Source organism: Callorhinus ursinus, unplaced genomic scaffold, assembly GCF_003265705.2.
Source record: "Callorhinus ursinus isolate GAN/ISIS: 27379988/994484 unplaced genomic scaffold, GSC_fseal_2.0 scaffold8, whole genome shotgun sequence".
Classification (NCBI taxonomy): Eukaryota; Metazoa; Chordata; class Mammalia; order Carnivora; family Otariidae; genus Callorhinus; species Callorhinus ursinus.
In genome coordinates, this window is record NW_027397070.1 from 70,213,676 (window position 1) to 70,228,957 (window position 15,282).

The following is a 15,282-nucleotide window of genomic DNA, read 5'->3' on the forward strand; positions in this document are numbered from 1 at the left end:
TATGTCACGACTATCTTTTAGCACTCAACACACTGTAGTCATTCATTCGTTCATCGCAATAATACCGGTTAAATGCTTAGAGCAATGTCGGTCACACGCTAACTGCTCGAAAAAATAAACGTTAGCTCTCCTCACTAACACCATTCATTCATTCATTCAATATTCATGGAGTGTCTCAGGCTCTGTGCTGTTCGGCCAGAGCAGCGAACAAGACAGCTGTAGTCCCCGACCACCCTACACCGCCCACGCGCCCAGTCAAGTTCCCACCTTTAGGGTTTGCGCTGCGGGGAAACGCGGGGAAACGCGGGGAAACGCGGGGGCCCGCCCAGCGCTGGGACTACAGATCCCAAAAGGCAGCGCGGCGGCGTCCCCGGGGGCCCGCACGCGCGCATGCGCAACGTCGTGACGCCGCGGCGGCGAGCGGGCGCTAGTGGCTGAGGCGGCGGGCGCCGGGCGGCGGGCCGCGGGCGGGGCGGGGCGGGGCGGGGCGGGCTGGCGGGCGGCGGCCTTTAGGGCGGAGCCGGCGCCCGCTCCCTTCAGTCGGCCGCGGTTAGCGGACGCTCAGCTTCAGGTGCTCGTTTCTCTCGTTCCTCCGCTCGGCGCTCGCTCTCGTGCGGAGCCGCGGCCGCCTGCCCAGGGCTCCCTGCGGGTCCCCAGCGCAGCGCCATGTCGGAGCCGGGCGGCGGTGGCGGCGAGGACGGCTCGGCCGGCCTGGAGGTGTCGGCCGTACAGAACGTGGCCGACGTGTCGGTACTGCAGAAGCACCTGCGCAAGCTGGTGCCGCTGCTGCTGGAGGATGGCGGCGAGGCGCCGGCTGCGCTTGAGGCGGCGCTGGAGGAGAAGAGCGCCCTGGAGCAGATGCGCAAGTTCCTGTCGGACCCCCAGGTCCACACGGTCCTGGTGGAGCGCTCCACGCTCAAAGGTGCGGGGCCGGGCGCCGGGCGTTGGGGCTCCGGGCGGCCGGGTTCGGAGGGCTGGGGGCCGGGGGCGCGGGGGGCTGGACGCCAGGACGCTAGGACGTTAGGACGCTAGGACCGGAGCGGCCTCCGGGCTGCAGATGCCCTGCGGTATGGGTCCCCGGGGCCGCCCGGCGACGCCGGCGCCACACCCCCTGCCAGGCCAGAGCCCCGGGGGTGCCCCCTTCCGGGTCTCGGGGAACGAAGAGCGGGTGTCCCTGTCTTGCCGTCACCCACAACAATGGGATCGCTTTGTTTGCTCGGGCCTCAAGATGGCCGAGTTGGGTGGAGACAGCGTCTCCCGGGCTGAGCGCGGGCGGAGGCTGCATTCCGGCCTCCAATGTCACATGAGCTTTTCGGTTTCGATTTGTGTCCAGGCCGGGCCGTCCTCGGGAGGGATGTGTCAGGGGCCGACCCGCGGAGCTGTGCGCAGCCTGGGTGTAGGGGTCCGAGCTGGGGGGGAGCCCTGGCGGACGGGCGTCCTGGTCCTGCCCTGTGCAGACCCAGAAGCTGAGGCCCAGAGAATGACAAGGGCCGGCCCGGGCCGCGAGCAGAGCATCCCTGTTCTAGGTGGATGTGCGCCCCCAGGTCTGCCTCTTGGTCCTCACAGCGTCCTTGCTGTCTGGGTGTATTGCCGTATTTCACGCGCGAGCAAACAGGCTGAGGTGAAAGGACTCGCCCAAAGTCACCAGCTAATCCTGCTTCCTGGACCAGACTCAGCATCTCAGTGTCCAGTACTCTGCTGGGTTTCACTAATCATACCCTTATATTTGTGTAATACTTAGATGATCCTAATGGTGACCCTGTGATATTTGAATCTAGTTTACAGATTAGTTTTTTAAGATTTTATTTATTTGTCAGGGAGAGAGAGCGCACGCACAAGCTGGGGGAGCAGCAGGCAGAGGGAGAAGCAGGCTCCCCACTGACCAGGGAGCCCGATGTGGGGCCCAATCCCAGGACCCTGGGATCATGACCTGAGCCGAAGGCAGACGCTTAACCGACTGAGCCACCCAGACCTCCCTAGTTGACAGAATTTTTTTAAATAAATAAAAATAAAAAAAAGAGAGAGACTCGGGTTAGGCATCTACTTGGGGAGAGCGAGCAAAAGGTTTGCGTATTCCAACAGTCTCCTCAAATAGTGACCTTCCCAAAGCAAGGCTAGATTCATCTTGAGAACTGAGCTTGTCTTCGGGGAGAGTTTCTGGACTCTAGGACCGCTTGGTAGTTGATGGTGAGCGTATCTGACAGCACAGAATGGGTGTGGCACCGTCCATCTGGAAACCCAGGGGTGATGTCCAAGGACATTTTAACCTTAGAACTAAGGGATTGGTCATTGTCTGAAAATATTTGCCATCGAGCTTCTTATAATCACAAAAAAGCTGTACGGTTCTGTCAATAAGGGGATTTATACTGTCTGTCTCAACCCTCCCCTCCCACGTTTCTTTCTGATTGTTTGTTTCTTTCTGATAGTTTGTTTCTTTCAAAGGCCATTTCAGGAGATGCTTCATTGTAGCCTCTTTCTGTGAGAGGGTGAGAAGGTCAGAGTGTGCGAAAGAATATTTTTCTTAGACTCACACGGAATGTTCAAAGCAAATGAGCCATTCAGACATATTTAGGCTATTAATGTTGCTTAGGGTTTTCTGTTATGTTTGGGGTTATGTTTTCCAGCATGGAAACCATTAGTGTTAAAAAAAATTTTTTTAACCCACCTACTCTTTCAGAAAGAGAATGTATTTAGTCATGATAGAAAATTTAAAGTATACAGGTAAAGAAAAAAATCACGTGGAATCCTTTGACCTAGCTATAACCAGTGTCAGCATTTTGGAATCTGTCTTTCTGGTTATTTTTCAATGAGTGTGCATTATTTTGTTAAAATATATCTTAATCTCTGTTACTGTATTTTGAGTAGTTTGAACTTGGCTAATTCTTAATCATATTTTCATTGCACAGTTTATGTATTAAAATCGGTGATTTCTACCTTGGATCTCCGTTTCTTTTTATGGAAAAAAATTGTAAGTTTTGTTTTTGCTTTTAGGCTGCTCATCAATAATTGACTTTTCTCAAACGTTAGAACTGAACTTAGCTAAAATTATTAGGGGGAAGCCCTATTTCTGTAGTATGCTTTTTAGTGCAACTCATCTGTTTTCTTGATGGTACGTTTTCTTATTTCAGCAAAGCAAATGTCCAAGCATCCAGGTCTTGGCTCCATAATGACTTGCACTTTTGAACATTGACGAAGGAATGAGAGTGTCTAAAATTGAAATCCTACCTCATTCTGTATTTAAAAAATAAAAAAGTATTTCTAGCAATTCAGCCTGTCTGTAATTTATTTTTCACTTAAAAAGTTTGAAGAAAGACTGTATGGTTCCATCAGTCTTATTAGCATCCTGACTAAACTAGCATAATTTAATTAGACCTAAGTACAGACCCAGGTCACTTGATAGGAGGGTTTTCTTCTGGGTGATTTTTGAGTTAACTTTGGCTTTTGCACATTTAATCAAATGTGAACATCCAGTAGCTAGTTACAGTAAGAAGGTAGACTTGCTCTATAATGTGGAAAACAAATCTAAATTGTTTAAACTGAGTAAAGATTGTCAACAAGAAAGAAGTCATAATTTCGTGAACAAAGGAAATTGCTTTTATTTTATCCTCCCCCACTTTCTATGGAAAGAATTTTCCAAACACTTGTAATTGAATATAGAAGCATTTTTACCTGAAGATATATATGTGTGTGTGTGTGTGTGTATACACACACACACACACACACACACACAAAGAGTTTGAGAGCAGGAACACAAGCAGGGGAAGTGGGAGAGGGAGAAACAGGCTTTCTGCTGAGCAGGAGCCCAATGTGGGGCTCGATCCCAGGACCCTGGGACCATGACCCGAGCCAAAGGCAGATGCGAAGAACGACTGAACCACCCAGGCACCCCTGAAGCTATATATTTTTTTAACCACTCCAGCTAACTGTAAACTTTGTTAAAGTACAGTATTCCTTAAAGTGTAGAATAAAGATTGTGAATTTAGTGGTTTATTTTGATACTAAAGGATTGGAGAGTTGGTGGGCAGAGGAATGTTAGCTCCTCTGATCTGAAAAAGAGAAATCTCTTTCCTGTAATTTCTGGCCTGTAGAAAATTGTTTTCTTCATAGTGTTCTTCTAAAATTACAACCAGGGGCGCCTGGGTGGCTCAGTTGTTAAGTGTCTGCCTTCGGCTCAGGTCATGATCCCAGGGTCCTGGGATCAAGCCTTGCGTCAGGCTCCCTGCTCCTCGGGAAGCCCGCTTCTCCCTCTCCCACTCCACCTGCTTGTGTTCCCTCTCTCGCTATGTCTCTCTCTGTCAAATAAATAAATAAACTCTTTAAAAAATAAAATAAAATTACAGCCAGATAGGTGCTCATTGCTCATTAGGCATTTTACAGTTTTAATGATGTCCTGTAGCAGTTTTTACCTGAGGTGCATTTTTGGTTGGGTGGTAAAGATAGGAGCAGGTAAGAGATGCTCCAGCTTGCAGCTGGTGAAACTGGAGGTTCCAGGAGGGCTCTAGCTTATTAGTGACCAGGCTGGGATCGGGTGCTGTGGGTTTTTGTTTTTGTTTACATTTGGGTGTCTTAGCCTTAGTACTTTGTCTTTAAGACTGAAAATAATGGCTGCCTTTAGTCAATACTTATTCTAAGCTTGGGATTCTAGTTTTTCCTAAAATATATAATTTAGGGGGTTTTACCTCCTCTTCATTAGTGCAGAGATGGCTAGGGACTAGAATGTGAAAAAAAGTTAGAACTTTTTATAGTCCTTAACTTCTTAGAGATACAGCCGTGTGGAAGGTTTAATGGGGATTTTAAATATTATTTTTCTGAGGACTTAATTTCCCTAAAGGATGAAGAAATGATGACTAAAAAGTACACATTTCTGGCCTTTGCTTTTTCCCCAAAATGGTTAGTAAAATGGTTAATAAATTCACAGGAAGACTTCTCTGTGACACCGCACTGCCTGGATGCCTTAGGCCAGCAGTCCCTCAGCCTGGGTTCCTACTGTCCTATGCTGTCACACCGTAGGCAGGGCCCTGCACCCTTCGTAGGACAGACCAGTCTGCAGCTCGCTGGGTTTGAATATGCAGTGTAGCATAACAAATGACATTTATGGGCAGCAAAGGGAAAACTGTCATCACTGTTTTTAACAAAGTAAAGATGGAGGGAAATTGCTTGCCAGCATTGTAGCGTATTATGGGGGCTTTAACCCTCCCTTCCCGTTGCTAACGGTATTATGAATGGAAGTCTTCAGGTTGACGAGAAAACTCAGACTTTCTCACCATGCCCTGAGCCTCGTGCCAGAGCAGGGAGTGGTTGTGGCAAAGAAGTCGCAGCCCCCCAGAAAGAGGACAAAGGGGTGATGGGCGTGGGGGTGACAGGAAAAAGCACCAGATGCAAACATGTGAGAGAAAAGGGGGAGAACATCTATGATAGTGATCAACCAAAATAACGTGGCGTTCGTGTGTTTTGGATTTTAAGAGGAAAAGAGGATCAAAGAGAGGGAGAACCAGGAACGTGTAACAAGGACTTTGGTAGTTTGTGTGGGCCAGAGAGAGCAGCTGGCTGCCTTTGCTGGATGGCGAAGACACTTGCCGTGAGGCTGGGAGAGAGTGGGGCGGCGGGGGGGCAATGAGGGAAAGACCAAGGAGGCGGGGAGCTGGTGCTGGGTGGCCTCCTTTACCACTTTGCTGGCCCCCTCTTCCCGTTCATGTTCACCACACTTGGTGAAAGCCCCCCCCCCGGTCTCCCTGGGGGAGGAAGTCCGGGTCTTAAGGTAATTGAGTGCACATCTATTTTGTTTCACTAAGTGAGATGTAATGCTCACCTAATTCACAGTGTAATGATGCAAATCACTCTGGGTTTGAAATACATTCAGCTGGTCTTTAAATAGAAATTTACACAGATTGGTACTAAGTGACATTTTAAACATCTCTAGAAATTCAGTCAACTCTCAGAAGTTAACCAAAGAAATGTCCCCAGGTCACTAAATGTGTATCAGTGTGGCTCGCAGCAGAGGACCTGGCGAGGTGGCTCCACACTTTCTCTACCGGTACTTTGATTCTCGGAAGGTATTAACAGGCAGTGCACTAGTGGGCCGTTATGTATTAACCAGTAACCCAGTAACGTCAGCAGCAGAAGGAAAGGGATTCAAACTTGACTGAAAGCCGTATTGCCTGATAAAATATGCAGATTGTGTTAGCTATAAGCTTCTAAATATAGCAGGATTAATAGCTTCTTTGTTATTAAGAATTAACTATCAAGTGTCTTGCCTCCTCTGAGCAGTTAAAAAAAATGGTTCTGCAGAAGTAAAATGTCACACTATTATTATTTGGAAGATGTAATAATTTATAGGGGGGCAAAAAGGTTAAATTATTTGATGGCAGTTTATAAAACAATGACAGGTTCTTTCTACTAGGAATCAGACATACTCAGACTTCATTTGATCTCTTTTTATGGAGAATAAGCATTAAAAAACTAATGGGAAATGTATTCTGTAACTTCCATAAATACTATCATCAAAAGAAATTAGGGTTTTAACAAAGTGGTAGAGGATACCTATTGGATATCCTTGTCTGAGGATTGTGTCTTTGGGTGTTTCCCGAGCTCAGGCAGCGTTCTGCTGCATTGCAGTATTCCTGGTGCGGAGCTGGGAGCTGGGCGTTCCCAGCAGGGCTGAGACAGAGCAGAGCCCTGACTCATCTCATGGCCTGGTGCCCGGTTCCTTTAACCCTGTTTGCATGAAGAAGTGCAGGCAGCATGGCTGGATGCTGCATCCAGTTGGCATGTTTTCTATGTGATTTTATTTATATAGATGGTGAATTTTGTCTCAGAGGAAGAAATGATTCGAAGTTAACATACCATGCTTTTAGTTTCGTCAGTAATTTCCTTTAATGATTATAAAATGTTACTTTTTTAAAATACTGTTTGGATGCTATTTTGATGACACATATTTTATATAATTCATAGAACAGAGTTTGGAAAGTTGAGGGAGAAAATACTTCATAATCCTACCAACCTGACAACTATTTTAGTTTGGGAGTATTTCTTTATGTTCTGTTCATATGCTTGCATTTTAGAGATTGCAGTCCTATGTGTGGTTGGTTTCAGGCATTGTGATCTGTCTTGTGGTTTATCCACATTTTGGTAGTTAGAAAACCCAATTGATTTGTTTAGTTGTTTTTTGTTTGTTTGTTTGTTTTAAGTTAGTCATTTTTAAAAAACATCTAGGAAGTACCTGGCACACTAGAATACTTGGCCACCTCCTCTCACTTCCTAAAATTATTACTAAAAACAGTATTTTGGAAGAGTTATTGTCTTGACAGATATACTAATACTTTTTATCTTTTAATGTAAACTTTGTATTTGTCTCATCTTAAAGCTAGTGAAGTAAATAGCTTTTGCTCAGACTCTGTATACCCAGATTTTCATAGTTGGTGCTTAAAGAAACTTTATAGACCACCTAATTTAATATCCTACCCCTTCCTCTGCTGCCCCTTGTATTTACTTTTTTTTTTTTAATTTTAATTCTAGTATAGTTAACATACAGTGTTACACTAGTTTCAGGTATACAATACAGTGAGTCAGCTCTTCTGTACATTACTGTTTATCGTGAATGTACTCTTAATCTCTTTCACCTCTTCCACCAATCCCCCGACTCTGCTGCCCATTTTCCATTCATGAATTTGAAATCCAGAGGAAGAAAAATGATTTTCCCAAGATTACTTCACCAAATCTGCAGCCGTCGCTCCTACATCATGATTTAAAAGTGAAGGCGAACCACACATACCATGTTAATCCTTGGGTAGAAATTTTTGTCAGTGCAGATATTCCATAACGATACATCATTGCAAAGATAATTCAGCTGGAGCATTTATGCATCTGGTGGATCAGTACTGATCTACAGGTTTGGATTATTTCCCCTTCTTACAAATTTTAAATTTCTCAATTGTGGTTTTTTAATGATTTAGAAATTTTGTTCAGGGGCCTCTGGGTGGCTCAGTCAGTTAAGCATCTGACTCTTGATCTCAGCTCTGGTCTTGAGCTCAGGGTCATGAATTCAAGCCCTGCATTGGGCTCCATGCTTAGCCTGGAGCCTACTTAAAAAAAAAAAGAAGAAGAAATTTTGTTCACATGCATCTTGAGCTATCTTATTATTGAATTCCAGTCAGCTTTTTAAAATGACTACTCTGCATGGTGTTTGCTGCTGTGTGGAATCCAGCATGGTCCCTGCCTTGCAGGAGCTCACCTTTGGGGAGGAAGATGCATTCATAAATCGACCCCAGAGCAGGCCCTGAAAAGTGGTATGAGAGCAGAGGGGAAGGCTAGGTGAATGCCTCTCGGTGACCCTGTGGATGTTTGTTGATGACGATTTTCTTGATGGGTGTTTGCACTTGGCAGGGGCGCTTGATAAGGGCTGGGGCGGGCCATGTGCTGGGGCGGACCCTGGGTTTGGAATCACAGACTTCTGAATTCTCACTTTGTCTCTTTCCAGACCCATGTTTGGGGGCAATTTACTTAGATTTCTTACTTGGGAAACATGGGTAAAAATAGTCATGCCAACCCCCACAGTGTTGTTGTGAGTGTTAGATGTGTGATAGACCTAAAGTACTTAGTAAAACGCCTGTCCATAGTGAGAGTTGAATAAACACCTGAGCAGAATACCCAGAGTGGGAAGTGGAAAGTGCCTTCTGTGTTGGGAGTACGAGGGATGAGACTGCCCAGAGCGGGTGGTGAGCACTGGTGTAGGGAACAACTCCTCGCAGGGCCAGACCCTGCTCTAGTGCTTCCAACACCCCCGGCAGGCCAGTGCCTCCCGACTTACAGAAAAAGAAATAGAGGTGCAGAGAAGTTAACTGCCTTGCCCAGGATCACACAGCAAAGTGCCTGGGCCAGGAGTCAGAAAAAAAATGGGTAGGAAGGGAAAAATAGGTAGAGCCAAGTCATGTGTGGATTTAAATGTCAGGTTGGGGGTAGGGTGAGCAGCTGATATTGACATGAATTTGATAATCATATTCATTACAATTTGTAGAGGATGTTGGTGATGAAGGAGAAGAGGAAAAAGAATTCATTTCCTATAATATCAACATAGACATTCATTACGGAGTTAAGTCCAATAGGTGAGTAGTGTGAATATAATGTTACCTCAGATTATAAGTTTGTGAGAATTGAATGTAGATCTTAATTGACTCAGACAGACATTAAGAAAACTCAAGATTTCTGCTGTTTAAATTCATGAATTGAATTTAAATTAAATTAATTCATATATTAAATTCATGTATTGAATCACCTTTGATTTCATGTGTTGAAATTCAGAGGATTTCCAAGTCAGTATAAATTCTAAAATATTATTTATTTTAATTGCTATGTCATGGCATCCATTTTAGGTTTGAGCCAAAATGTACTTAACATGTATAATAGTAATTCTCAGATTATATCTGAATTTTCTTTATTGTAAATAATTATTAAAAACCTAGCAAAGATTCTTAGGTAGAGATCTCATTCTTTTTAGTATAAATCCCTAAAGAAAGCATTACCGGTTCAGATGCAATGTGTCATTAAAGTCTTTAACGCATGTTACCAGATTTTTCCCACCTTCTAGAAAAGTGGTGTCAGTTTACACTCCAGTAGACATATCCAAATTTAAATATGTAAATGTTTATTGTATACTGCATTGGCTTTTTAAAACTTTTTATTTTAAATAATTTCAATCCTACAAAAGAGTTGCATGAATTCTATACAGTTGATATCAGATAGCTGTTGTTAACATAGCCACATTTGCATTATCGCTTTTTTTCTTGAACCATTTGAGAGTTAGTTATAGGCAACCTGCCCCTTTACCCCTAAATACTTCAGTGTATTTCCTAAGAACAAGGACACTTCTATTCATAGCCTTGATACAATTTTTAAATCCAGGAAATACTGGTACAACTCTACTCTTTATGTACTGTGTGCACACTCAGATTGTCTTAGTAATGTCCCTTACAGTAATTCTCCCTTGATCCAGAATCTAATTCTGTGTCTTTCATGACATTGACATGTTTGAGAAGTACACACCAGTGGTGATTAGATTGTCTGCATTTTTGGCAGGGATGCTATTACGACTTTTCCTTCTCAGTGTGTCACATCAGGAGGCTTCAGTGACTTTTTAGAATAACATAAAGTATTATGTGTAAAGTACTGGCCTGGGAATGGAAAATTAAAATACTAATTTTTTTGAACTATTAATTCAATCATCTTTGAGCACCTGTTATGTGTAAGATATGGCAGTAGGTATGCAGAGAAATAAAACCTGGTTCCCAAGAAGTTTGTGGTCTTTGGGGAGAAAGCTCTGCAGATACACAACTAACTGTACTACTTGGCAAAATCTTAGAGGCGCAGAATAGCATGAAGCATAGAGATTGGAGAGAGTGATTCTGGTTAGGGAAGGCCCCATGGAAGAGATTATGCCAGAATTGGGTTTTGAAGGTTACTTGGAATTTCAGCAGATGTAAATTTCTTAAACAAAGACACAATGGCACATCACGTTTAGAGAATGGGACATCATTTTAAGTTGTGTCTTGGGTGGGGAAACGGGTACATAGCAGGAGATAAAACTGGAAGAGTTGATTCGGGCCAGGCTTGGGGAGGGGGGCTGGAATATCCTCTTGCCACTTTAACCTGGGGGTGACTGTTGTTTATTAAAGCCGGTGTGTGACTTAGGGCCATTAAGGAATGGTACAAACTAGCATAAGATCAGATTTAAGTACATCATGGCTTGTAACTTGCAGTTCCTAGGGAGGTTTGTTTGAGTGAGGCCAAGATTGTGAACTTAACCCATATATTAGACAAATTAACTTGCCTGGTTTCATGGTCACATGCCAAAACCTTAACCTTGATTCAGTTGTTCTCACCTGAGTAAAGAAAGGTAAGCAGTGTGTTTCCCTATTAGAAAAGCAACTCTTTAACGTGTTCTTAGTATGACTTTTAAATTAATTCATTCAAATGAATTTTTAATTTGTGGGCAACACACAGGGCAACAGTTACTAAAACTGATTAGGAATGATGCTTTTTGTTCTAATTTGTTCTTTTGCTTTCTTTTAGCTTGGCATTCATTAAACGCACTCCAGTAATTGATGCAGACAAACCAGTGTCTTCTCAGCTCCGAGTCCTCACGCTCAGTGAAGACTCACCATATGAAACCTTGCATTCTTTCATTAGCAATGCGGTGGCTCCTTTTTTTAAGTCCTATATCAGAGAGTCTGGCAAGGCAGACAGGTAAAAACCATTTTTCCTTTGTTGGTTTGAATGTCCTATTTCACTTAGTGTTCACAAGACACCATGAAAGATAATGTGAAATTTGGGAATCGGGAGGGCAAAGCTAGTAAACCATATAAATCTGTTGCATCAAGAGGATGTATATTATTATTGTTTGACAGATGTAAAATAATAGGATCTTTTGGAGACCAGCAGCACACTAAAGTTTGAAGTGTTTGTTAACCTTTTTAGGGATGGTGATAAAATGGCTCCTTCAGTTGAAAAAAAGATTGCAGAACTTGAAATGGGGCTCCTTCACTTGCAGCAGAATATTGAAATTCCAGAGATTAGCCTGCCAATTCATCCCATTATTACAAATGTTGCAAAACAGTGTTACGAACGTGGAGAAAAGCCAAAAGTTACAGACTTTGGAGATAAGGTTGAAGACCCAACTTTTCTCAATCAGTTACAATCAGGAGTTAACCGCTGGATCCGAGAAATTCAAAAAGTAAGAGCATGGTATTGAATGTGTTGTATAAAGTACTTTGCTCTTCAGTGTCTCTGAGAAACTGGTCTAAGTTTTTGTCAATGAGGTGACGTGTCCGATGATGTTAGCAACTCTCTGTGGGTCCTGGGACAGCGTGCGGTTGTTCAAATTTTAACCCTGAGAGAGTGTTGATCCCAGCTGTCTTATACCTTTGCTTTCACTTATTAAACCAATTATAGTTGACAGGGAAGGAAATCTACCTGAAATATAAAAATTAGGTTGTAATGCATGTGCTTAGTTAATGATACTTTTCTACCTTTATTTAAATAGTGAATACTCTTGAATATTATCTATCCTTAAAGGTGACCAAACTTGATCGAGACCCTGCCTCAGGAACGGCCTTGCAGGAAATTAGTTTTTGGTTAAACTTGGAACGTGCGCTATACCGTATACAGGAGAAACGAGAGAGCCCAGAAGTTCTCCTTACTCTGGATATCTTGAAACATGGCAAGCGTTTCCATGCCACTGTCAGTTTTGACACCGACACAGGTAAAAACTGGAACTAATAATGTGATCAGTAAGTTATGGATCTGACTTTTGTGAGATCTTATGGATAATTTCAGTGAAAGTCGGTAGATGGACCATCACATGATTTTCCCACATACCTTGCTTCTCCTTCTGGAGTTTTGAGAACATAAGCCAGTTTCTAGGCCTGAGTAGAGAGTCCTGGGAGTTTCCCTCCTGTTTCTCAGTTATTTGGTTCCTTGAGTAGACAGTACTCAAGTGTGCTTTTGACAATCCAAGCAGGAAGACAGTTGACATTAAGCAGAAGTTATTTGCCCACAGGACTGTGGAAGGAGAGCTGGACAGTGCTTTCTCTTCCTCTTTTACCTGTCCCCTTTTCCCCATTCTCTGCCTTTCTCGCTGTTCTGAAAGTGGTCAAGATAAATTTAGTTTTCTGTATGCACAGCAGTGTGAGTGATGTTGTATTAGCACACGCTGGGCACTCCAGGGTTTGGATGACCAGGCATGGTTAGGCATTTCTCTACAGCTCTGCCCACCAGAGAATATTAGAGCAAGGAATCGGGGCTGCAATACTGGTCATGTTCTTTTCCTACCCCTCCAAAAAAAAACCATGCTACCCACATTTTAAATGTTAGCAGAAGTTCCAGGTAGAAATCTTCTAGTTACATGGATCACATTGCACATGTTACCTGGGCATTCACTAATGCTGAAAGGCATGCCCTGAAATTTTCTTTTTAAATACCTCTGAGACTTTTTATTTCTTTCCTAATACTTCTTTTTTCTTTCTTCTTCTTTTTTTTTAATCTTCTGCTAGAGGAGTCAGAAAGTAGACTAGACCCAGGTGCTTCTGGGATTCTGTGTCCATAACACACTCAGCTCACATGAGCCACGGGTGTACCATTTATATTTTAATGTTCCTAAAGATGATAACATTGTAGTTTTTCTAAATTTAATGTTATTCGTAGAACATTTAGATGGTATAGAAAGCAGTGAAATCCATGGGTCCGTCACCCACAGCCTTTAGAGCATGTGTGAGTTGACTGATATTCTTAAAAAAGCAACGAGACTGTCCGTTAATTAACAGAGGATCATCCTGTTAATAACATGTTCCTTTTTTTCAAATATCATAAATAGTTTCTGTGTCACTGACTCTTCTGCAACAACAGAATGTTCCGTTTGAAGCTGTATTTCAGGTTATTTACCCAGTGTTAGGCTATAAGCAGTATCCTCTTAGTTGTATTACTTTTTCCTAATGAAGGTATGGTTGGCCTATAACATTATACCTGTATTACTTTATATGAAAACCATTAACCATTTCTCTGTTAATTTAGGTCTAAAACAGGCTTTGGAAACTGTGAATGACTACAATCCTCTAATGAAAGATTTTCCTCTGAATGATTTGCTGTCTGCCACTGAGCTGGACAAAATAAGGCAGGCACTTGTTGCAATTTTCACCCATTTGAGAAAGATCCGAAACACAAAATATCCCATTCAGAGGGCACTGCGTTTGGTGGAGGCAATTTCAAGGGACTTGAGTTCTCAGTTACTCAAAGTATTGGGCACCAGAAAATTGATGCATGTTGCTTATGAAGAATTTGAAAAAGTAAGTTTTAATATATCAGAAAACCAATCTCAGGGCACGGAGATGTAAACATGCTGTAATAATAAGCTTCCTTTCACAAATTATATCCTAGGTTATGGTCGCATGCTTTGAAGTCTTTCAGACTTGGGATGATGAATATGAGAAGCTTCAGGTGTTATTGAGAGACATTGTCAAAAGAAAAAGGGAGGAAAATCTGAAGATGGTGTGGCGAATCAATCCTGCTCACAGGAAGCTCCAGGCCCGCCTTGATCAGATGAGAAAATTTCGACGCCAGCACGAACAGCTGAGAGCGGTCATTGTCAGGGTCCTGAGGCCACAGGTATGCATCACATTTTTAAAATACGTACGTGGGTTGTTTTTATACCCTGCTCTCTTTTTCTTAGAATGCACATGAACTACTTACTTCTGTCTTGCACTGAATGACTCTTGAGTTCCATTTGCATCCTTTCACTGTCCTCTCTACGATATAGATTCTGTATTTATTTTATTTTATTTTATTTTATTTTATTTTATTTATTTATTTATTTTATTTTATTTATTTTATTTTATTTTATATTTTATTTTATTTTATTTTATTTGACAGAGAGAGACACAGTGAGAGAGGAAACACAAGCAGGGGGAGTGGGAGAGGGAGAAGCAGGCTTCCTGCGGAACAGGGAGCCTGATGCGGGGCTCGATCCCAGGACCCTGGGACCATGACCTGAGCCAAAGGCAGATGCTTAATGACTGAGCCACCCAGGCGCCCCGTGATTCTGTATTTTCAATCGAAATCTCCATCCATTCATCCCTCCCCCAAAAGTGCATGGACCCTAGAGCCAGACTTCCTGGGTTTTATTTATTTATCTATCTTTTTAAATTTTTTTTAAGATTTTATTTACTTATTTGAGAGACAGAGTACAAGCAGGGGGAGCAGCAGAGGGAGAGGGAGAAGCAGACTTACCACCGAGCAGGGAGTCTGATGTGGGGCTCGATCCCAGGACCCTGGGATCATGACCTGAGCCGAAGGCAGCCGCTTAACCGACTGAGCCACCCGGGCGCCCCCAGACTTCCTGGGTTTTAAATCCTAATTTCATTGTTTAACGAGCTGTGTAACTTGGACATGTTTTTAACCTTTTTCCCAGATTCCTCATTCATAATTGCATATATCTGAGATTTATTAAAAGAATTAAATGACTCCTTTTCTTTGTACATGCTTTTTTTCTTCTTAATTTACCTGTCTTTTTTCTCCACCAGTGATTTTTTTTCCTTTAAAAAATCCAGTCCAGGGGCGCCTGGGTGGCTCAGTTGGTTAAGTGGCTGCCTTCGACTCAGGATCAAGTCCCACATCGGGCTCCCTGCTTAGCAGAGAGCCTGCTTCTCCCTCTCCCTCTGCCTGCTGCTCACCCTGCTTGTGCTCTCGCTCTCTCTCTCTCTCTCTCTCTCTCTCTGTGTCAAATAAATAAAATCTTAA

General features: G+C 43.1%; 1 protein-coding gene across 2 annotated transcripts in view; it reads left to right on the top strand.

Annotated features, from left to right (window-relative positions):
- Nucleotides 1–523: 523 nt before the first annotated feature.
- DYNC1H1 (dynein cytoplasmic 1 heavy chain 1) overlaps nucleotides 524–15,282 on the top strand; it is a 69,843-nt gene continuing 55,084 nt past the window's right edge. For both annotated transcript variants that reach the window (XM_025869342.2, XM_025869343.2), the window contains exons 1-7: nucleotides 524–922; nucleotides 9,014–9,101; nucleotides 11,065–11,238; nucleotides 11,470–11,725; nucleotides 12,067–12,253; nucleotides 13,561–13,832; nucleotides 13,924–14,151. In XM_025869342.2, coding sequence (XP_025725127.1) covers nucleotides 667–922; nucleotides 9,014–9,101; nucleotides 11,065–11,238; nucleotides 11,470–11,725; nucleotides 12,067–12,253; nucleotides 13,561–13,832; nucleotides 13,924–14,151 — 1,461 coding nt within the window. In that variant the 5' untranslated portion in view covers nucleotides 524–666. The remainder of the gene's footprint in view (nucleotides 923–9,013; nucleotides 9,102–11,064; nucleotides 11,239–11,469; nucleotides 11,726–12,066; nucleotides 12,254–13,560; nucleotides 13,833–13,923; nucleotides 14,152–15,282) is intronic.